This window comes from Echinops telfairi, unplaced genomic scaffold (assembly GCF_000313985.2).
Source record: "Echinops telfairi isolate 266 unplaced genomic scaffold, ASM31398v2 ScPeMD7_24;HRSCAF=84, whole genome shotgun sequence".
In the NCBI taxonomy this organism is placed as follows: Eukaryota; Metazoa; Chordata; class Mammalia; order Afrosoricida; family Tenrecidae; genus Echinops; species Echinops telfairi.
In genome coordinates this window covers 6009872-6032946 of record NW_022103921.1, presented here as the reverse complement: position 1 = coordinate 6032946, position 23075 = coordinate 6009872, and the positions used below count along the sequence as shown (strand labels likewise).

General features: G+C 46.1%; 1 protein-coding gene across 1 annotated transcript in view; it reads left to right on the top strand.

Annotated features, from left to right (window-relative positions):
- LRCH1 (leucine rich repeats and calponin homology domain containing 1) overlaps positions 1 to 23075 on the top strand; it is a 157589-nt gene that overhangs the window by 111686 nt on the left and 22828 nt on the right. Inside the window, exons 14-17 of the mRNA XM_045289058.1 lie at positions 409 to 462; positions 1796 to 1868; positions 12815 to 12924; positions 21390 to 21527. Coding sequence (XP_045144993.1) covers positions 409 to 462; positions 1796 to 1868; positions 12815 to 12924; positions 21390 to 21527 — 375 coding nt within the window. The remainder of the gene's footprint in view (positions 1 to 408; positions 463 to 1795; positions 1869 to 12814; positions 12925 to 21389; positions 21528 to 23075) is intronic.

The window sequence follows — 23075 nt, the reverse complement described above, 5'->3', positions numbered from 1 at the left end:
GGTGGGACTCGGGGTGACAGCCCAGCAGTGTAACAGCTCAGCGGTGGGACTCGGGGTGACAGCCCAGCAGTGTAACAGCTCAGTGGTGAGACTCGGGGTGACAGCCCAGCAGTGTTAACAGCTCAGTAGTGGGACTCGGGGTGACAGACCTGCAGTGTAACAGCTCAATGGTGGGACTCAGGGTGACAGCCAAGCAGTGTAACAGCTCAGTGGTGGGACTTGGGGTGACAGACCAGCAGTGTTAACAGCTCAGTGGTGGGACTCGGGGTGACAGACCAGCAGTGTAACAGCTCAGTGTTGGGACTCAGGGTGACAGCCCAGCTGTGTAACAGCTCAGTGTTGGGACTCAGGGTGATAGCAGTATAACCGCCCAGTGGCTCATACCTTGCACGGTTTTCTTCCTTTCAGGGACAGAATGATTTAACATCGCAGAGTAATGGAAGCCAGTGTTCTCTGAATGAGGTAAGTTCCCGAAGGTGAAAGGAGGCAGCGGTGTTTCATGGTGGCTGAATTACAATGTCTTTTACAAAAAAGACTGACTCTCAGACTGTTGTGATGAAAGAGTTCAGAATCAACGATTCCCTCAGAATCCGCCTCATGCTCATTGCCTCTCCCAAGCCTTCTATAGCCCTTTCCAAAATGAAAGATTACTTTTTAAATAAAACATTTAGATTTAAAAAACAAACATGAGACCCCATTGGAGCATGGCTTTGTCCCACAAACCCACGGGGTGAAACTAGCAGTGCCGATACCGTTGAGTGTAGAATGCCTTGTCACCCACGACCCTCCTTTGTGTGGTCCCTGTGGAGGGGGCATCTGCTCACGGTTAGCATTTTCTTTGGCTCCAGTGTGACAAGAGGCTTCTCCATTTGTGCCTGATGGGTGTGCGTGGTGGGACAGACTTGTACCTGCTCAAACACGCTCACACCTACACTTAAACCTGTATGCCTGTATGAGGGGCAAAGAAGGGTGGCCAGTTTTGAATAATTAAAAGAACATTTTTGTAACGTGTTCCTAAAACCCCACATTGTGGATTTGTTTTATTACTTTTTAAAATTTTTTAAAAAACATTTTATTAGGGGCTCATACAACTGTTATCGCAATCCATACACACATCAATTGTGTAAAGCGCATTTGTACATCATTCTCAAAACATTTTCTCTCCACTTAAACCCCCGACATTAGGTCCTCATTTTCCCCTCTCTCCCTGCTCCCCGCTCCCTCATGAGCCCTTGATAGTTTATGAATGGGTATTTTGTCATATCTTGCCCTGTCTGACGTCTCCCTTCACCCACTTTTCGGTTGTCTGTCCCCCAGGGAGGAGGTCACACACAGTTCCTTGTAATCGGTTCCCTCCTTCCTACCCATTCTCCCTTTACCCTTCCTGTTTCGCCACTCACACCACTGGTCCTGTAGGGCTCATCCGCCCTGGATTCCCTGTGTTTCCAGTTCCTATCTGTACCAGTGTACATCCTCTGGTCTAGCCAGACTTGCAAGGTCGAATTCGTATCATGATAGTGGGGGCGGGGAGGAAGCATTTAGGAATTAGAGGAAAGTTGTATTTCTCGTCGTTGTTACATCGCACCCTGACTGGCTCGTCTCCTCCCCGAGACATCGTCTGCCACTGGAGACATCTGCAGTGTGAAGACGTATCTGCTGTCACAGCTTTTAGCCAGACGTCATCACACAGCCGTTAATCCCAAAAGGTCGTGGTTTCATGGTGACCTTGAACATAGACAAGTGTGTCCGGGTGGTCGGCCCCAATGATTTTGACCTCTTTTCCTTCCAACTCTAGATGAGGGAGAATCCCCCTGCCGTCTCTCCTACCACAAATAGCGCAGCTCCGTTCGGCCTGAAGCCCCGATCAGGTAAATCACAACGGGCACCTGTTCTTCCGACTTAAATCCCAGAGCTGTGTGGTCTCCCCTCAGCTGCATCCGTTTAGTCCCCACTCGGGTGGCGTCAAGTTCGAATCCTGGCATCAGAACTGTGCTACAGTTCGAGATGTGTCCAAATTTAGAAGCTTTGCTCTTGGCAACTCAACTCTTTAGTTCCTATGATCAGAATTGGGCGACCTCTTCTGGAATCCGAGTCGAGAAAAGAAAAGCGGTAGGGCATGTGTTAAAACAAAAAGAGCCACATTGAGTCACTTATAACAATTCATGGGCGTTTATTCAATATATTATTTGCTAGTGAGGGTAACATTTTCACTAGGGCTCAAAAATGTTCCAGAGAAGGAAAAACTGCCACACATTCTTATAGACCAGTGTGTCAACGTTGCCGTGGAAACAGAGCCAGAAGGTGCTTACATCCCAGCAGGTCATCTTAAATACAGCTTCCAACCTGACCTTGGCTTTTCTCAGAACTGACTGCACAGAGATAGATAACTTCCTCACGAGATCCCGACCCGAGGCAAAAATCTTTACTCAACCGTTTGTCTCCGAGGTGACTTTAGGAAGGGGGTTCCCTCGGGGGCTCTTGGCTCAGAAGAATTCAGCGCTGACCTCTGGGGAACCCAGACACCTGGATTCTGGGAGGATTAAACTTTGTCCCTGCGTTTAGTGGAGAGGAAATATTTTACCGCTCTCTTGTGGCCAGAGAAGATCACCCAGCCATCCCTTTGCCCCCTGATGCCGGGGCTCTGCATAGTGCAGGGAGAGGGCGGGCTTTCCGAGCTGTGTGGGTTCCATGTTCCTGCCTGCACACCAGGGGGGTGGCGACAGGGCTGTCGAGTGGTCAGGGGTCAGGAGGGCTCTGTGGAAACACTGTTTATGCTACCGATATTCTTTTACTTTGATATTAGGATAGCCAAAAAGCAAATTAAAGCAGTGTGCAAAATACGAACTGATTTTGAGAAGGACTGTATATAGCAATGTGGTTTGGTTTGGTTTTATAATTTTAAAAATTTATTTCAAATTCTGGTACTCTTTGCCTTCTTTTTAGCTCTTTTTTTATTTTCATAGTTTTGCTTTGTAGTTCGTTAGCCTGTATTCAGTACAGATGCTTTTAAGAGACTTCTATCCACAAGCCTCAGGTACTGGAAAGCCAGAGCGAACAGATGGCACGTGGTCTTGGTTTCTAGTCAAGCATTTGCACAGCAGCAGAAGGCAGAAGCCATGCATATGTCTATCTTGAAGAAAGATGCCCAGAGAAAGAGAACAAAAACTATTTTCTTTTTCATCGTTTTGCTCTTTCATTTATGTTGGTTGTCGTGAAACTAAACATAACAGAACATGTAGCCAAAAATGACTTTTTGAAGAGATTTTTTTGTTTTTTTACTTTTCCCCGGAGCCAGTGGACTGATTCTGGCCAGGTGGATTGGTTTTCCAGGATTTTGAGGGGGCCTCGAAGGTAAAGCCGTTGGAGAAAAGGTGTGGGTGTTCCACGGGCTAGTAGGTGTTTCATGGAGGGGCCCGTGATGCTTGAAGCGCAGATGTGCTAGAGCACTGGCCGTCTGCAGCCTGTGCTGGAGGGACAGACAGAAGCCCGTCGTCAGAGCATGTCTCAGCTGGGCCATCAACGGTCGGGCGCTGCAGAGTGGTCTCCATCGGGGAGGGCCTCCCACCGTGCTGCCGCTGTCCTCTTGACCTCTCGGTTCATGGCACACCCTTTAGGAATGGGTTCCTGTTGGCCAAAAGTTGAATGAATCACCAAAGCACAGCATTCTTTTTGATGGTGTATTTTGTGCAATTCACTTATAAAATGATCGCATTTCCATTCCTTTTATAGTGTCCAAATTTATTTGCTCATCGAAGTTAGGGCTTACAGGGAACTTGCTGTCAAACCATTTCGAATTCTTTATAGTGGTGAAAATAAAGGGAGTCTGTCTCTTACACAGAAGAAAACAAAGATCCTTTCCTCTCCAAGCTTCCCACCTTTATAGAATGCTGGTTGAGGTGGAAATTGTTACTGGATTTTGAAAGCTCGTTCTCCTTTGTGGCTCTAAATAAGACTAATGTGTCTGAAGGGCCATCCGGTAAAACATTGGAATTTTTATAAAACTAGAATGATCTACTAGGCATTGTTTTATCTAGTTATTTTAAACTTTACAGTATTTTTTACATTTTCTAGGAAATAATATATGTACAGTAATCTTAAGTGGGGATCATAACTTTTGATCAAGTAACTCTGAAACTTTTGAAGGTCAATTTTTATCTTGATATGCAACATGTGAGTGTGAATTTATGCAATTTCTGTGTTATAAATAAAGACAGGAAACTAGAAGATCTTAGATTCTTAAAGTTAATTGATAATTTTCTTTAAAGAAACTTTTTGGGTGTTCTTTTATTTCCCCCCAAAGAAAGAAAATTGTACATGTTCAAGTATTATCCTTAAAAGTACATGTATTTACTTGACTAGCCCTGCTTTTTGATTGAATCAAAAATTATACTAGGTATCTCCTAAGCACATAAAATGTATATCTAATCCATTAAAGAGATGTGACCTTTTATAAATGACCAGCTCAAAAAAAATTGAAATTGATGGACATCTATTGGCCAACTGGATATGTTGTTAAAAATACGCTACCGTGTCAAAGTTGTTTTTATATTGACTAATATCAGTGACAGTATTGAGAATTCTGTGTCAGAGGCTTAAGGAAAGAGCTGTCTAGATTCAGTTACCAATAAAACATGCCAGTAGACTTACAGGTGTCTTTAAAAAGGCATTTACATTAGGGCAAAAAGAAATCACGAGTGATAAATACAGAATCTGTACTAGTTTTGTTTTTTAATAATAGAAATATTTATACCTATATTAAGCATTATCTATTGTAACCAAACTTGTGTGAAACTAATTGCCAAGAATGTTAGTTATTTGGAAAGGCTTTAAAAAGGGAATCTCGTAGCTCTTTTACTTGTTACCTACGTAGTCTCTGGGTGCTATTTCTTTCTGCTAACTGACGCCTTTCATCAATACTCTAAATCAGTGGATAGGCGCGATTGTTATGATTAACAATATTAACTGCATGCAGAGTCTATGATTGATAAGTACTAATACTCAATTTTATCATTCTTTTTATTCCGTGCACCATCTCCCATTTTCTCCCCTATATTGTACATTTGAAATGAATCCCATGTAAACGAAATCCACGCCATTTCCATACCACCCCCATGTGCTGTGTGCAATGCTGCCGCCCCTGTGGTTTGTCCTGGTCCTTGTGCACCTCTGTGTGGACCGGCTCTCTGGCTTCCCCGCTGACCCAGCCCTCCCTCTTCCCCCTATCTCGTCCAACAAACGTACACAGGCACAGACCTGGGACAGCCGTAGCTACAGCCTTCCGTCGGAAGGACACAGTGACAATGGTAGGTGGCTTTGTGCCAATCTTTCACTTTGCTCTTTCATCAGCTGGGGGAAGAAGGAGTCTTCCTCTCTGTGCAGCGGAAGACAAAGTAGGTTCCACCGCATGCTTGAGACAGAAGATCACGGTTCACGTCTGGGGGTGGGGTGGGGGGAATGCATGTGGGCTATTCTGTAGCAGGTTTCAAACGAGGTTGGCTTACCGCGCATCTTCTGAACTTTGGAGAGGAATGGAACGTGAGTTCTGCTCTCGTCTGCTCGTGTTTCTGTTGGGTTTTGTGTGGGGATTTCTGTCTTCGGGTGATCTCTGCTGCTGAACCAATGTCTTTAGAGAGTGATCTTTTATTGTCTACGCTGTACCCCGTGAGACTTTGCCGGTCATTGAAAAGTACCCTGTCTCACGGATCTTAGAGCGTTCTCATGTGAGCCTTTCGGGCACATGTCAGAAAAGGGAGATCACTTGCCCTCTCTCCTCCCTGAGGTCCTCTCCTCCGAATTATGTGCGCATTTTGCCTTTTGATACTTTTTTTGAATCTACGTTCATCTACATCATGGTAAAGATGCTGCCTTGAGAATCAAAGTGCAGATAAAACAATGGACAACCCCCCACAGAATGATAGGATCTAGCTTAGTTTTTGCTAAAAATACTTTAAATCGCCTAAGAGATTAAAATAAAACAAGTGTAATGCTTCGGATCTAATACCACGTGTACCTGAATTTCTGTTGTCGTCTAAGACTACTTCAAATTTTAAACACTTTGCTTCAAAATACCAAGTTGGTAGAGGTCAAAGGAGTGTTAAATGGTACCGAGTGTAGGCTTTGCTGGGACAAGGAGTGAGGGTGAGGTCTAACCACGATGCAGATATAATTGAAAGATGCATTCTCTGATAATAGGCATTTATTGAAGTCTTGTCATATTTAACACAGGGGGAATGCACCTTTTTAAAAGTGGCTATAATTCTTTTCAAAATACAACCAGAAACGCCCACCCGATTTCCTATGCACAAGGATAATATGCTTTGGAAGATCAATTATTAATGGAAATTTAATGACTATATACTAATAAATGTTTTCACTAAAACGTCGATAGGATTAAAAACACCCGTGTAACGGCAATGAAGCAAAAGTTACTTCTTCCTAGTTCTTATTTTAAAAGCTGAAAATGAAAGAACTAGATGTTTTTTGATGAAGTGTTCCCTTAAAAATCAATAGAATGGTGGGGGCATTAGGGGGTTTTGGAAAGGGTAGCTAGTTCTGGTCTGATGTTATGGAAGGAAATGAAACCTAGAAATGGGTGATTTGTGCACGGCATGCCATTTCCTTCAGAAGGAGCTCGGAAACTTCAAAGGCTTTCTTTTAAACTGGGGGAAACTGAGCGTCTTCTGTAGCAACTATTATCATCTTTATAGATGAACCAACTCAAAGATGAGGTGACCTGACTGGGTGACGCTGCTAGTTTAGAGGTGTAGGTAGGGCCACCTCAGGCAATCCCTTCTCTACCTCGCCTATGTGTGTGCCCAGGTGTGTACTGAAGGCATTATAGACAAAGAACGAATCCAGCCGGCTTTTGGTTTCACACGCCAAGATATCCCTACAACGTAACCCTGGGGAACAGCTTTCTAAAAATGAAATGACGTTGCCCTAGGTACTTGTTTTTTCCACGAGTGAAAATCCCCTAGACTCGAGCACAGCTTTTATGTTGTACCTCAATAATGACCACCAGATCATTTTCCATATTCTGCACCTGATCAGTCATGTTCGCTGTTGGGTGATCATCATTGTTCCCAAGTGACAATTTGTGTATAAGATACTTTTTTTAAAAAATCAATTTATTGGGGCTCATACAATTCATCACAATACATAGATCAATTGTGTAGAGCACATCTATACATTTGTTGCCCTCATTATTCCCGAAATTCGCTTGCCTCTTGGGTTCCAGGAATCCGCTCATTTTCCTTCCCCCCCCCTTCCTCCTCCCCTTTCCCCCGTGTACCCTTAATAATTTATAAATTATTATTGTATCTTATATTACACTGTCCGGCGTCTCCCTTCACCCACCCCGCTGCTGCCCATCCCCCAGAGAGGAGGTTATATGTGGCTCCCTGTGATCCATTCCCCCTTATTACCTCCCCTTTCCCTCCTGGTATCGCCTCTGTCACCCCTGATCCTGAGAGGTTCTTCTGTCCTAGATTCCCTGCGTTTCCAATTCCCATCTGTACCGCTGTGCATCATCTGGTCCAACCAGGTCTGCAAGGCAGAATTGGGGTCCTGGTAGTTGGGGGGAGGAAGCGTTTAAGAACTAGAGGAAGGTTGTGGGTTTCATTATTGCTATACTGTACCCTAAGTGACTCATCTCCCCACTACCCCTCTGCAAGGTATGTCCAGTTGTCTAGAGATGGGCATTGGGTGTCCATCATGCGCCACCCTCATTGACAAAGATATGACTTTTCTCCCCGCCTTTGGTGTTTAAAGCCTGGTCCCTTTGGCCCTTCATGATCACACATGTTGGTGTGCTGCTTCCATGTGGGCTTTGTAAGATACTTTTTATAGTATCTTTACACAGATAATTTTTGGTTCCAAAAGAATCTTTAATATTTTGAACAGATATAATTTTTGGTTCCAAAAGAATCTTTAATATTTTGAACAGATATAATTTTTGGTTCCAAAATATTCTTTGCAATATTGTAGGGTCTGATCTTCATTCTCTGTGGTCTCAAACTGACCTGGGGAATTGGTTACATTTCCCAATACAGTTTGAAAAATGACAGCTGTTAGTTTCCATCCAGCTGGCGCCCACTCACGGTGCCTCCATGTTCAGCATGACAAAGCGTCCCGTGGCCCGCCGGGTGCCAGCGCCTTCCTGAGCCATCATAGCCATCATTGTGCCGGTCCTTCTCTGTGAGTGTTTGCATTTTGGAGGGAACCTGGCTGCCTTTCTTTAGTGATTGGTCTTTCCTAATGACGCCCAGCACCATGCCTGCCGGTGCTCCCATGTGATCCTTAGAGGTTTATCCGAAGGGCATCTCCAGGCCTTGCTTCCAAGTTTCTCTCAGTCTGTAAGCTCTCCGGAAGCCTGTCCGTCATGGGTGACCCTGTGGGAATGAATGAGTTTGGCTTAGATTCTCAAATGTAGTAGAAATCGCTTCATCTTACCGCCTTGCTCTCTCTTCCATCCATTCGATGCCGATTCAGTGACCCAACCGGAGAGGCTAGAACTGCGCCTCCGAGACTGTACTTGTTTAAGCGAGTAAAAAGCCTCACCTTTCTCTCTCGAGAAGGCGGGTGGTTTCCAACTGCTGGCTCTGCGGTTGGCGGCCCAACACCACCCTATGCCACCTGGGCTTAATTTGTGCACCAAGTGTTCCCATGGAACGCCACAGTCCAATACTGTTGGGATTGCTTAACATTCATGCAGCCAATGCCCAAGCAGGCATTCTGGATTTTGGAACTATAAAAGGACGCGTGATGAACAGAGAGCCCTCATGCACAATCCCTTTCTCGCACACAGGGCTCCAACAAGGCGAGGCATGTGAACCGTGTGCTGTCTAACAAAAGCCCGTGGTTCATTTAACTTCCGCATAGTTTCATAATCAGAATGAAATCTGCCAGTAAATACATCATTGAAAATATGAAACATACGGCATTCGCTAATATTGCCTCTGGGCAGGCAGGGGCAAAGAAAACTGAACCCTCCAAAGAAAACATTGCATTTGTGTCTACGGTGTTGGCCGCCCCCTGCTGGCTTATATGTGCTGCCCGCTTCTGTCCACGTTGCTTGACTGTTTGGGGCAAGTTGACGTTTCTTTGGTGGAATGGATTCATTGTAGAATACCCACTTTGATATATTCTGGTTGCTACTCCTAAATGAATGCTTATTGTGTGGCTTATATCGTGTGGATTATGAACAACAAAAACCCGTAGGCTATTGAACTGAGTCGAATCCGACTCGGAGCCTCCCTATGCCAGAGTAGAACCACCCCTTTGGGTCTCTGGGACTTTACATCTTTACAGCAGACAGCCTCATCCTCTCCGGTTTAGTAGTTGGTGGGTTCCAACCGCTGTCAAGCTGGTCCACGCGTGGTGCCCCCGCGTGGGGCAGAGCAGAGCTGCGCTTGGTTAGGGGCTGCAGTGGCTGGTTCTCTCGGGTGGAGACTCAGGCCATCTCTGTGAGACTCAGACCTCCAGCCTTTCACCCAGGGACTCCTGTGATGCAAAAGCAAGCTGCATGCAGTTTCCACTTCCTTCTGTATGTCCTAACTTGTCAGGTTTTCCACGTATTTCTCCCTGCTGTGAATTCCTTGTCTTCCCTTGCTGGTCTTGCTGCGATCCGGCGGCTCACCTCTGGTGGAGCCCAGCTCTCGGCGGCTTGCTGGCACCCCCTCTGAGACACGCCCTAGACTGGTTCAGCCTGTGTCACACTGGGGGTCACGCACCCCATTTGCAGCCCCAGTGAGGGTGAATGTGCATTCGCTCATTCTCAGTCTCCGTGCGCTTGCTCTGCACGGCGCCTGAGGGTTGCTTGGATGGCTCAGCTGTGTAGTCTTCCTTAGAGAGCCAGAAGGCTGATCCGGATATGCTACCGAGATGCAGGAGGTGTTAGACAAGCCATTTGTTCAGGTGGTTTTGCTCAAAGGTGCAAATTCAAATGAAAATACCTTATTTGCATGAGGATAATTAATTATATGGTGTAGACCCAGATCTTTTTGTTAAACATATATATAAACCAGATTCTATTTTATAAACCCCAATATAAACCCCAAACCCCAATTTTCAACCCCAGTTGGAAAGGACTGAAAAGTAACTAATGAAAGAAGTGTTCTTCAGAAGAGGATGACCATCACACCCTCATCATCTGACTTTTTTTTTTTTGTAAATTGGATCGGGGCTTACATTTCAGATCATCAACTTGTTCTCAACTAATGAAACTACTAATCAAGCTCTCTAATCGCTTACCTTTCCCCCGTCTTCTTATTCTAACATTTAAAATCTGGGGTAGTGAAACGATGAGAATTGCAGTATGCCAAGACACCTCTACGTGGTTTTGAATTCTAAAGGGAGTTTTGGGCTCCAAAGTTCTTATAGGATCCACCCGCTCCCTGCCTGTCCCTGTCTACACCCAGTCTTAAGGGCCATAGGACAGGTGAGCCCCCAACCCAAGATGACATAAAATAGCTCCCTGGCCCACCCTTGGACGTGTGAAAAATCAGCAGCCGTAATAGAAGAAAAGGAAAACGGAGAAATCAAATGCAAATCCGTTTTATCACCCTAAAATACGTAGCCCTTGTTTTTAGCACTGTGCTGTAGGGAAGGCCTTGCACACCTTTCGGCTGCCCCTCAGTCATCCGTCACAGATGTAGCGTCTTCCGTGTTCTCTGGGGCAGGCGACTGATTCTTTCCGCGGGAGAAATGCTATTAATGACAGTGCCTGTAGCCCTAAGCACCTGGAGCCCATGAAGAGCTCATGAATTGCCTTTCATCCGCCAGCCTTCTGAAACGAGTCTTTGCTCATTTCTAAAAGACCTTGCCTTTTGTTTGGGGGGTGTTGTTCACAACTGGGGGGCAAATAATGAACATGTCAGACCCTTGAATAGTTCTATCGTGTTAAAAAGAATTGTATCATCATCACCACCATCCACTTTAGGACAGTTTCTTCTTTCTTTCACTCACTGTTATTAGCGCACTCCTCATTTCTCCTCCCCCCCCCCCCCACCAGCCATACCCTCCCAAAACCATTAATCAAGGTACTTTCTCTATGGAGGTACCTATCCTGGATTTCATAGACAGGAAAACATGCAAAACCTAAGGAAAGCCAGCAGCAATAACAAAGTGAAACATAACCCCCAAAACCACTTGAATCAAAAAGAAAGCAGAAAATATTAAAACCTAGAACCCATTTAAAATGGGTCAAAAGGGAGAGCAAGATGAAGCGGTGTTAAAGTTTAACCGAACCGCGTGTGCAGTGACCAGGTCCCCACGTCCTCTGCACGATAAGGCCATTCTCATCCCTGAGAACGACTTCACTCTCGGGATCCGCTGTCTGAAACGTGATTCAGACCAAAACCAAGCGCACTGCCGACTCATAGCGACCCTATAGGACAGGGTCGAACTGCCTCAGTGAGCTGCCGAGACTGGGACTCTGCAGGGGACTTGAAAGCCCCATCTTTCGCCTGAGTCTGGAGCGGCTGCCAGTTCCACACTGTGCATGGTGCCGATTGCAGCCCAGCTCACAGCCACTGCCGCAGCGGGGCTCCTCCGGTGGCTCGGGGATGCTTTTCCATCCGCACCTGAAAATGAAATGGCATCCCTCAGCATTGAACCCAGCCAGGTGGGAAGCAGTGTGCATATTTTTAATGAGTAAACCCATTCTTATTTCTTTTTATTTAAGACAAATTATTTGAATGGAATGGAAGGCCTGTGGAAAATGTGATGGAAACGAAAACTGAACTAGAAGCAGTGGCGAAGAGCCTGGAAAAATTCTAATGATGCCCTAACCCCCTTCTTGTATTTGATGGACTGTCCCTAAAAATTACAGTTGATAGTCTACACCAACTCATAACAACCCTTTAGGGCAGAGGAGAACCGCTCCCCGGGCTTCTAAGGCTGTAAATCTTGGCAGGAGCAGCCAGCCTCATCTTTCCCTTACAGATGGCTGGTGGGTTCAAACTTCTGACTTCGCTGTTCGTAGCTCAGTGTATAACAGTCTGCCCCCAAACGCCGCAACTTTTTCCCTCCAATTTTTTTCCCTTTACTTAATTTATTTATTTTTAAATCATTTTATTAGGGGCTCCTACAACTCTTGTCACAATCCATCCATCCATCCAATGTGTCAGGCACATTTGTACATTCATTGCCCTCATCATTCTCAAAACATCGGCTCTCCACTTAAGCCCCCAGCATCAGCTCATTGTTTCCCTCCCTCCCCGCTCCCCCCTCCCTCATGAACCCTAGATCATTTGTAAATCATTGTTTTGTCATATCTTGCACTGCCCGGTCTCCCTTCACCCACTTTTCTGTTGTCCGCCCCCCAGGGAGGAGGTCACATGTAGATCCTTGTAATCGGTTCCCCCTTTCCACCCCACCCTCCCTCCATCCTCCCAGTATCGCCACTCTCACCACTGGTCCTGAAGGGATCATCCGCCCTGGATTCCCTGTCAGATGCCGTAACTTTCATAGAGCCTAAATAGAGAATGCTTCAAAGACAGTCAGCGCCCTATCTACAGGACTGGATGCCACGAGGTTTGCATGGTCAGTTTTTCAGAAATAGATCACCAGGCCTTATTTCCAAAGTTCCTCTGGGCGGACTCAACCCTGCGACCTTTTTGTTAGCAGCCGAGCGAGTTAGCCAGCTGCTTAGGCGTGCTCTTAGCATAGCTTTCCATGTTGAGTAGAGTTCTTTTGGTTCTGTAGAATTACATGATTATTTGGGCTGAACAAAGAAAACCACTCGTTTTAATCTGAGTAGACATGCCTTGCAGCCAGTAGAAGGTGCTACATACAGCCTCTTTCTATTTTACAGTATTTGGAAGACCTCAGAGAAATTTGGAATCTGTAGACCCACAGTTTACAATTCGGAGGAAAATGGAACAGATGAGAGAAGAAAAAGAACTGGTGGACCAACTCCGCGAGGTACCCCAATTATTACATAATGGAGTAGCAGTTTGCAGAATTCAAGCAGCATCGCATATATACACGTACATATATACAGGTGTGCTTTAGAAGCATTGCACACAAATATCGTTTCAAATCTATAGGTTACTTACTGATTTTTGATATTGGGCAATTCACTTCTCACCCCTCAACTTCCATTTTTTATCTATTAAAAAATTAGTTCCAGTCTACCTAAAGGGGCTTTGTAAGGAATCATATTAGTAAATACCTGATACATTATGTATAAATGTTAGCATTATTGTCATTCATTTATATTTTAAAATACTCCAACATTATTGTAATTTATTTATATTTTAAAATAATGCAGCATCGCATGTTTGTGGTGATTCTTGGGGCCATTGCATCAGATTTTGACTCTCAGTGACCCTGTATGACACAATAGAAGTGCACACAGTCCACAGAACACCCAGGGGGTGTCCTCAGCAGGCGCAGATGGCCATGGCTCCTACGCACGGAGCAGAATGGGGTGGGGGCGGTCATAGCACCAACCTTTGGTTACCAGCCTCTTACTAATTTGCCTCGTCATGATATTTTGTTCATTATGAATGGTTTGATTCCGTCTCACTCTGTCCTCCACATGGGTTAGAGGCGCTCTGAGCAGGGTGGGGTGCCTTGGGATGAGTGCCCTAGATTTTAGGTTTGGTGACAACAGGGACAATGACTGTCATGTTCCTCTTAGATTTCTATCGCAGCACAGCCCCTGATAAAATCGTGGGTAGTATTTGCCTCCCTTGCGACCTTTGCGTAGCTGAAAGGTCAGACAACAGTCCCAGGGCCAACACACGGGTGTTGATTATTTGCGGCGGCTCATTAGAGACTCCTGTGTTCTTAGGCTTAAAGAAAGGGGTGACAGCTGTGAACTAGAAGAATCTTAGAAAACAAAACGAAAATCCTTCCTGGAAGAGATCCAGCTTATGCTACTTCATCCTGTTTCACAAGCAAACAGTATCCATGGCTGCGCTGGGCTGGCTAGGATTCTAGGTGATGGTTTATAGGCAAGACCAAGAACTCTGCTTACAGAAGAGATTTAGACATATAGCAGAGACCGTAAACAACAAGGAAACATAAATCCTTAGTTCAGAGATAGGAATGAGCAATCAATCTCATAACATCCTATAAAACTAAATAAGATTCACAAGAAAATAGGTTGCGCCCACATCCGTTGTCTTGCACTCGATCCATTATCCGCTAACAGCTGTGAAAGAAGCTGCATGGGCCGGAAGCTGTCAGAGAAAGAAGTCTCCCCTCTCCCTCCCTAACTAGTGAGGGGACGGAAATGTGTGGGACCTGGGGCTCGATTTGGCTGCCTTGTTTTTCCGGGTCTCATTAGTTTTCAACCTCTGACAGGGCACCACTTTGGCACCATTTTTTGGTAACTCTATTTAGCAGAAAATAGAAAAAACTTTGGCACCATTTTTTGGTAACTCTATTTAGCAGAAAATATAAAAAACTTCCGTGTGTGTGTGTGTGTGTGTGTGTGTGTGTGAGTGTGTGTGTGTTGTGTGTGTGTGTGTCTTTCTTGAAAAACTGGTTTCTCTACCGCCACTTCCAGGCAGATGAAGTAGACATACCATTTCCTATTCTTCCTGCTGAATGCCATAGTCAGAAAGTGCAAACAGAGTCCTCGTGATCTGTGTGAAACAAACATAAGCAAACTATGGAAGGCGGAAAATGAAGGCGGGCTGCCTAGGAACTGGACCCAAGGAAGTTCTTTGGGTTTTATTTCAGCCGCATATACTCCAGACATGGTGCTAAAAGAGGCTGAAGCTCAGAAGCACCAATAAACACAAGGGGGGGGGGGTGTCAGGGAGGTTAGGGGGTCGGGGGTGGGGGAAAGCCCCCCAACAAAAGGCTTCTCTCTACAGTCAGAGACCAGGAAAGCATCTGGGCAGCAAATCAGTCAACTTATTCATCTGTAACCGCTGTACTCTGGGGGAAAAAACAAACCTGTGACCCCACCCTAGCCAGGCCAGCAGAGACTGACTGCCAAACTTGGACTTCTCCCTTGTGCTATGACCAGGTCCCAAAACTAAGGTGACCAGACGTCCCGCTTTGGGCGGGACAGTCCCGATTGTTGGCATTTTTTAAAAGTCCCGATTTTTTGAAAGAATGCACAACAAGCTAAGGAACGGTCTCTTTGGTCCATATAGACCAACTTTTTAATCAAGAACCTCCCCCCACCCCTGGTCAATGGTATCCCCCTTTAAATCTGGTCACCTTACCCAAGACCCCTTCTGGGCTGGGGTCAAGATGACCAAGTAAGGAGCCAGAAATGTTACCCACACTGGCCAGTAGCAGGCTGCTCCCCACCCCTTCCCACAAAGTCGGTGGAGACTCTGCAGAGACTGAGCAGTGAGAAGCTACTGTCCCCACCCCCACCCCCACCCACCGTGGAGTGGTGTGAGAGGAGAGCTAGTGGAGTCAGGACTTTGATCATCACCCAGCAGTAGTGAGTGTAGCACCCCACGGTGCCCACGGAGACCATGAACTCCTGCCTGCACTCAGCCACAAGAAGGAAACTCTCCCTCAGGGGGCGGGGGAAGTTGAGTGGGAAACTTGAACTGTACCTCTGCCTGGGTGGTGTCTGTATTCCCCCGCCGGAGCACGGGCTGAAAAGCTGAACTAGAAGGTTTAGATAAGAGAATCCTCCCTCTCACTGCCGTTGGGTTGATGCTGACCCATAGCAACTGTACAGGATGGGAGAACTACCGTCTGTGAGTTTCTGAGACTATATTCTTTAGGAGAGTCGAAATCCCCGTCTTTCTCCTGAGATGCTGCTGGTAATTTCGAACTGCTAGCCTCGCGGCGGTGACCGCCCACCTGCCACCACCAGGACCCCTAAATAAAACCCAGATTCTCATGATACGGGCGTGCTTACGTTTCAGTTCATTGTCACTTTTCACACCAAGAATTAGGAAGATGACGTCAGTGAGAAAAATTGATAAATTACAGTCCCAACATAGAGATGTTAGAAGTAGCTGACAAGGATTTCAAAGCAACGATGATTCAAATTGCCTCAGAGAGGGATTTTGAACATGGACCGAAAGGAAAATGAGAAACGCTTCGCAAAGGAATGGAAAATATAATGACGCCGGAATGGATGGTAGAACTCACAACAATGGGAACTGAAAACCAGGGGGGTCGCCTCAATGGAATAGAGGGAGCGAACGTGCACTTAAGTGGAACACACCCATGTTACCCAGTCAGACCAACAGTGTGCCGGGGACCAGTGGAATGAGAGCGGTCTGTCTGTCGTTCATGCCACCAGAGTTACAGAAGGCGGAGAAATGGACCTGAAAAAGTAATTAGAGACATAATGGCTGAAACTTCGCAGATTAAGCAAGAGACCGTACACACCTCTAAAGTCAAGGATGTGCGTGAACTTCAAACAGAATGATCTTAAAAAATCCACACCAGCTGTGTGAGCCTGGGGACTTCAGAGAAACAAACCCACAGCAACTCATGGATGAGAGTTTTATATAAAGGTTAAGTGTGCATGAAGAAAACATCCCAACCCAGTGCTGCCCAAGCCCACAAGTCCAACGTTAACCCATATGTCCAACACCAATCCACAGAGTCTTCCTGCATCTCACAAAACAGACGCAATGATGCCGACTGCAGGAGGAAAGCCGAGTCAGTGAACATGTAAGCATCTCAGCACTGGCAGGGGTCTCCACAGGGCTGCTCCAGCACCCAGGGCTGCATCGGGGGAGGTCAATGCAGCTTCTCCTCAGGGGCGTCTTGCAGGAAGTGAGCCTTGCCAGCTGAAGCAGGGAACTGGCTAAGGCAGCTGCACCCTGGTCCGGCCATCAGAAAGCAAGAGACCCTAGAACTAGAAAGGCGAGGCTCACCGAGCCATTTATCCCACTGCCCTTCATTTAACCCCACATGTGTTTTATCGGCCAGATTGGCACAATAAACTAACTCAACAGCATATAGAAAATCATACTTCTGGAAAACAAACATAAAGGAAATCTTTACAGAAATAAACAGCCTCATCTTTCTCCTACAAAGTGTTGGGTGTGTTTGAACTGCCGACCTGACACCTTAACCAAAGGATAGGATTTTGAGGACATGGTGTGGGCGCCGTGTCTCACCTCCTTTGACTACACCAGGGAAAGGAGAAGCCAGCTCTACGTCTGCCCAAAGGTGATTCCTCTGCAGCCGAGGTCAGACACGCCCCCACCCTCCTGCTTCCTTTGGCCCAATCTGTGAGCAGCCATCCGTTCCACAACGCTCCACTTCAACGTTGGGGTCCACAGCCCACTGCTGTGGCCACACAGAACTCAAGGATAATGCTCAAGGTTATGGGGATGATTAGAACAGTTAGCAGATTACAAATGAAGATCAGAAAAACTCTAAGGATACAGTACTTAAGTCCGCAACAATGACTCTTCTCAGGCAGGCAGGTAGGCACGTCTCTCTGGTCCTTGGGCTCTGCCTTGTTAAGACCAATGTTACAAATAGTAACAAGAGAAAAAGGGAAGATACAAACTGTCGAGATGGGGCCGGAAACCGCATAGCACTACAGAACTCGGTAAGAGAAAGTAATAAGGACATGTTACCAGCAACCTAGATGAAATGGCCCCCCTCCTTCAGAAAACTCAAGGTACCCCAACTCAATACGAAAGAGAAGTTGAACAGCTCTATAACCTTGCCGTTGCTAACAACAACAATGCATGTAAGGAAGTGCGCAAGCATAATTTTTAAAGTTAAGACAAAAGAAAATCGTCAGCTCCAGTGGGCAGGAAGAAAGGTAAAATAAAAGGGCAGACAAATCAGAAAGGAAGAAATAAAGCGCATTGTCTTTGCAGAAGACACGATAGTGTATGTGGAAACTCCCAGAGAGCCCGCCTGTCCCTGCAAACCCTCCAGAATCAGTCAGTGAGTTAACTGAGATCACGAGATAAAAAATAAACATGCAAAAATCCATTTTATTACATTAGCAATGAACATACGGATATCAAAGTTAAAAACACCCTGCCAATTATGATTGCTGAGAAGGACAATAAAGAGTGCTTAGGTATAAATCTAGTAAAAGATGTACAAGACTTATCACTTCCAGAAGCCACCCAGTCCTAATAAAAGAAATCAAAGACCTAAGTAAGTGAAATACTGTGTCCATGGATTGAACTGCGGAACAGAGTAGAAAAGACAATTCTAATTGAATGAACGGGGTTAAAGCAATTCCTGTCAAGATTCTGCAGCTATAGACAAGAGTCTTCTAACATTTCCCTGATGAGACAAATGGACTAGAATTGCTCAAACATTCCCGAAAGGCGTGATGACACGGCAATCAGTCTGATTGTCAAATTCATTGTGGAGAGTCATCGGGTTCTGTCAGGGATCAATGCCTAGATCAGTGGAATAATGCCAGGAACCCAGAGACAGATGGACCCGAATACACTCAGCTGGATGCGAGAGAAGTTCCCCAGACTCCGTGGCGCAGTGATGGCCCCTCAGTAAGGTCCCGCAGCAACGGGACGTCCAGAGACATGAGTCTCATATACAAAAGTTAACTCAAAGTGGATCGCCCACCTAAATGCAATTGCTAAAACTAGAAAATAATAAAAAAATATTTTCAGCATCTAAGTTCTAGACCAGTGGTTCTCAACCTGTGGGTCATGACCCCTTTGGGGGTCGAACAACCCTTTCACAGGGGTCGCCCAATTCATAGCAGTAGCAAAATGACAGCTATGAAGTAGCAACGGAAATAATTTTATGGTTGGGCGGGTTCACCACAACTCGAGGAACTGAATTAAAGGGTTTGCAGCATGAGGTAGGTTGAGAACCACTGCTGTAGTCAAAGAGCCCTGAGACTGGAGGCCAAAACCATGATCCAAAAAGGAAATAGTGATTAGAGTTCATAAACATTTAAAACTTTAAAAGGAAGGAAACAACAAAAAATGCAGCTGCCGAGGTTGCTGATGTAGAACCGTTTCTAGGATTGGGGGTTCAGCATCTTGGTTTCATGAAACACTCCCTTTGGTCAGAGGCCTCCTTTGCGCGAGTGCGTCTGCTTCGCCGCCTCCTTTTGTTCTGCAGCGCCTGACGTCGGAAGAGCTTGCAAGCAGCTGTCCAAGGTGCAATGGCTGTGCTCGATGCACCTGACATAATAGAGGGAGGAAGCAAGTCAGCCAGAGAATGAGGCCACGCGGCTAAGTTTAGCCTTTATGAACAACTGTCTCTCCTTTGCCTTGAGACCGGAAGATCTGCATGGCATCTGGCTCCCATTCCTTCATGTTTTTATCGAAGTTTCTATAGGAAAATTCTATCCAAAAGTAAGAATTTAAAATTCTCCTGGAATCCAGCCTTCTGGAGCGATCGAGGCTGGGGAAGCCCTGAAACTCACTCTGAGATTATTTTTACATCTTAAACCCCGAACATCTCTGGAAGTCATCTTCTCTCGTACTGCCATCAAGGCAATGCTGACTCAAAACAACCCCCCTGTGGGTCTCCAAGACTGTAGCTGTTTGCAAGAGTAAAAGCCCAGGCTTCCTCCCCCAGAGCTTCTGGTGGTTTCCATCTGAGAAACATGCAGCTCGCAGCCCATTGTGTAACTACTGCACCCCCGGCGCCCCGGAAGTCTTCTTCGTAGATTCCAGCGTGATCCCACGTGGCAAGAGTTTTCTTGGCTGTCATCTGATGGAGGCATATCTCCAGTCTTTCTCCCATGGAATCACGAGGCAGGTTCAAACAGCAGCCTTTCACTTAGCAGCCAGATGCTTAACCATTGTGCCCAGAGGCTCCGCATCAGCTGTCTGTAGACGGAAAATAAGTGCGTGGCAAGGCGTTCACTACAGGTGTCGTGAGGGACACGCTAGTTAATGCCAAACGGCTGGTGCACAACTATCAGAATGATGAGGATTAAAAAAAAACATGGTAAGAATGAGGAATTGAACACTCAGATACTGCTGGTGAAGGTAAGAAAGTGAGAACTGGTGTCCACACACATAAAATGAAGTTGAACAGAAATGTTCGCGCCAGCTTTATTTGAATATCCCCAACCTGGAAATATTCCCCTTTAACTGTGGGTTGTAGATCAGCTGAGTAAATCTGCAGAGACTTAAGCGCTTATGTGATGTATTAGTCTAGGTACTTTGGAGAAACAAATCCACAGCAACTCACGTATAAGAGAGAGTTTTATGCAAAGAAAATGTGCATCACGAAAACATCCCAACCCAATGCTGCCCAAGCCCACAAGTTCAACATTAACCCATACCCAACACCAGTCCACAAAGTCCTCCACCTCACAAAACAGAGGCAATGATGCCGACTGCAGGAGGAAAGCTCAGTCAGTGAATGAATAAGCATCTCGGCACTAGCAGGGGTCTCCACATGGCTGCTCCAGCACCCAGGGCTGCATCAGGATAGATCCATGCGGCTTCTCCTTGGGGATGTCTTGTAGGAAATCCATCTTGCAAGCTGAAGCAGGGAACTGCTAAGGCAGCTGCACCCGATGCAACCATCACAAAACAAGAGACCCGAGAACTAGAAAGCCGAGGCTTCACCACCCATTTATCCCTCCGCCTTTCAACCAGACCCACATGTGATTATCGGCCAGGCTGGCACAATTAACTAACTCATGTGACATCCTTGAAATGACAACATGGCAGAAGTAGAAAAGCCAGGGAGTGATGGCAAGCGAGAGCGTGTGGCTGGCTATCGAAGGACAGCATGGAGACCCTTGTGGTCTTGGAAATGGCAGTATCTTGAGTGTGGAGAATCCTGTGTGTGACGTTACACTGTGGCGCCAGCAGTCAAAGTGCCTAACCGTTAACCCCAAATGTTCAAAGTTGGCGTTTTCCCAGAGACCCCTCAGAAGGTTGACCTGGTGGTTTTACTTGAAAACAGACAAGAAGCCGTATCCATTAAAAGCTCCATGGAGAAAGGGAAATCATTTCTTTTGCCATACCCCGGGGTCGCATCGGCTGGAATGCACTGAGCAGCTGGCATCTTGGGACGTGGATCTAGCATGCTGCAAACTAAAAAGTTTCAGAAATGAAGGGGAGACGTGTGAGCTGCTGAACCTAAACACAGTTTACCATAAAAGCATTTTTAAAACCCCCGTTTGCTCCCTGCAGCCTGCCCAAACCAGTTGGATGTAGTTTTTGTTTGCCACCTCATTCTCAGTTTGCAGTTCGTAGCCAAGGTTGAGAAAAAACTGGAACCCAGGCAATTATTCTAGTATCGATTTCATTCTACTAATTAAATGTTGTAGACCCAACTGGTGTATTTTTTCTTTAGCTACAGAGGGAGTTTTGTGTAGAAATTCTAGAAAATATATCATGTTCAGTGTTTTCCAAGCGTTTGAATGCCTTTTGCCTCCTAATAAAACCTATCTCTGAACTCAGAGATCACTGGGACAGCATTTTACGATCGTAGCTGCTCACAAAAGACTTCATTTTGATTCTTCCCACCAGAGCATCGAGATGAGACTCAAGGTCAGCCTGCACGAAGACCTGGGGGCAGCACTCATGGACGGGGTTGTCCTCTGCCATCTGGCAAACCACCTGCGCCCACGGTCCGTGGCAAGCATCCACGTGCCCTCCCCAGCAGTTGTAAGTAACACAACGTAAAGGGCAACTCTCTACAGCGCAGACTCTGGTTAAGGAGGCCGCTGGTATCACCAAGACCCTGCTCAACTCCTCTGTCCTGGGCTCCAGACAGTGACTACTACAGCAAAAGCGGGGATGAAGGGAGGGAGACCACTAAATAGCTTTTCACTGTGGGAAAGGGGAGTCCGTGCCAATACATCTGTAAAGGACAGAGCAAAGTCCCTTCCTTTGAGTACAAAGTAATTCCCTTCCAAGAACGACTGGTTTTAGGGCTAACTTGAAGAGTCTGTCTATCTATCTATCTATCTATCTATCTATTTATCTATCTATCTATCATCAATCATCTATTTCTCTATGTATCTCTCTCTCTCTCTGCCATCAAGTCGATGCTGACTCATAGCCACCCTATAGGACAGGGTAGAAGACCCCTGCGAGCTTCCAAGCCTGTAACCCTTTATAAGAGGAGAGGAGCAACTGGTGGCTTTGAACTGTGTACCTTTCAGACTACATCATGACTCACTTCCTCACAGTGAGTCCACAAACAGTGAGAAACTGTCTCTTCAGTAAGGGCTTTCTGGTTGATCACTGGCCTCTCTTTCCTAGACTCATCATTCGGGGACTAGGGATCGCCCCGCAAAGATGCGGATTCTATGGAAGATAGCATTCACAACCTGTGAAGTCAGGTGTTGCTTCATCAGTTAGTCACTCAGCAGACCCAGTACCACTCACTCTGCCCAGGGACACATTGGAGAGACTGTGGAAAGGGTGAAGATGGCAGAAACGCCATCCCTGCCCCAAAGTCCTCATGTCTTCTGCAGGGAAGGCAAACCCTGTCCATGGGAGAGTCAGTCTAAGCAGGTGACCATTAAGGGCACCCAAAGTCATGATGACCCCATGTGTGTCACTAGAATGGTGAAACGGAGGTTTCGACGGCTGAGATTTTTCAGAATTAAATTAGCAGGTCTTTCTCGAAGGCACCTCTGGATAGACTTGAAGCGCCAGTCTTTCAGTGATCAGCCAAGCACTTACCTGTCAGTCCCACATAAGGATTCCCCATGGGGAAATCTTCCTGTAGATCTAGAGCAGGGGTCCTCAAACTACGGCCCACGGCCACATGTGGCCCGCGAAGGACATTGATCCAGCCTGCTGGGTGTTTTCCCCCTTTTGTTTATTTACTTCAAAATAAGCTATGTGCAGTGTGCATAGGAATTTGTTCGTAGTTTTTTTTTAAACTATAATCCAGCCCTCCAACGGGTCTGAGGGACAGTGAACTGGCCCCCTGTTTAAAAAGTTTGAGGACCCCTGATCTAGAGCATGTTGGAAGCCAGAAGAGGGCTTGCTTCAGTCTTCTGGTAATTCAGGTGAGGGTGAGAGAATTGGGCATGAGCTCACCTTGGAACAGAGTGTAGGCTTTAGCCATGTGGAGACAAAAGAAAATCTTTCAGCACAATTTCCTATTTGTTGGGAGAGGCCGAAAGGGGTAAGAGTTTAGAAATACGAGTTAAATGGCTTGGCTGAAAACCACAGGTGTACTTGTAAGCTTTGAGACTC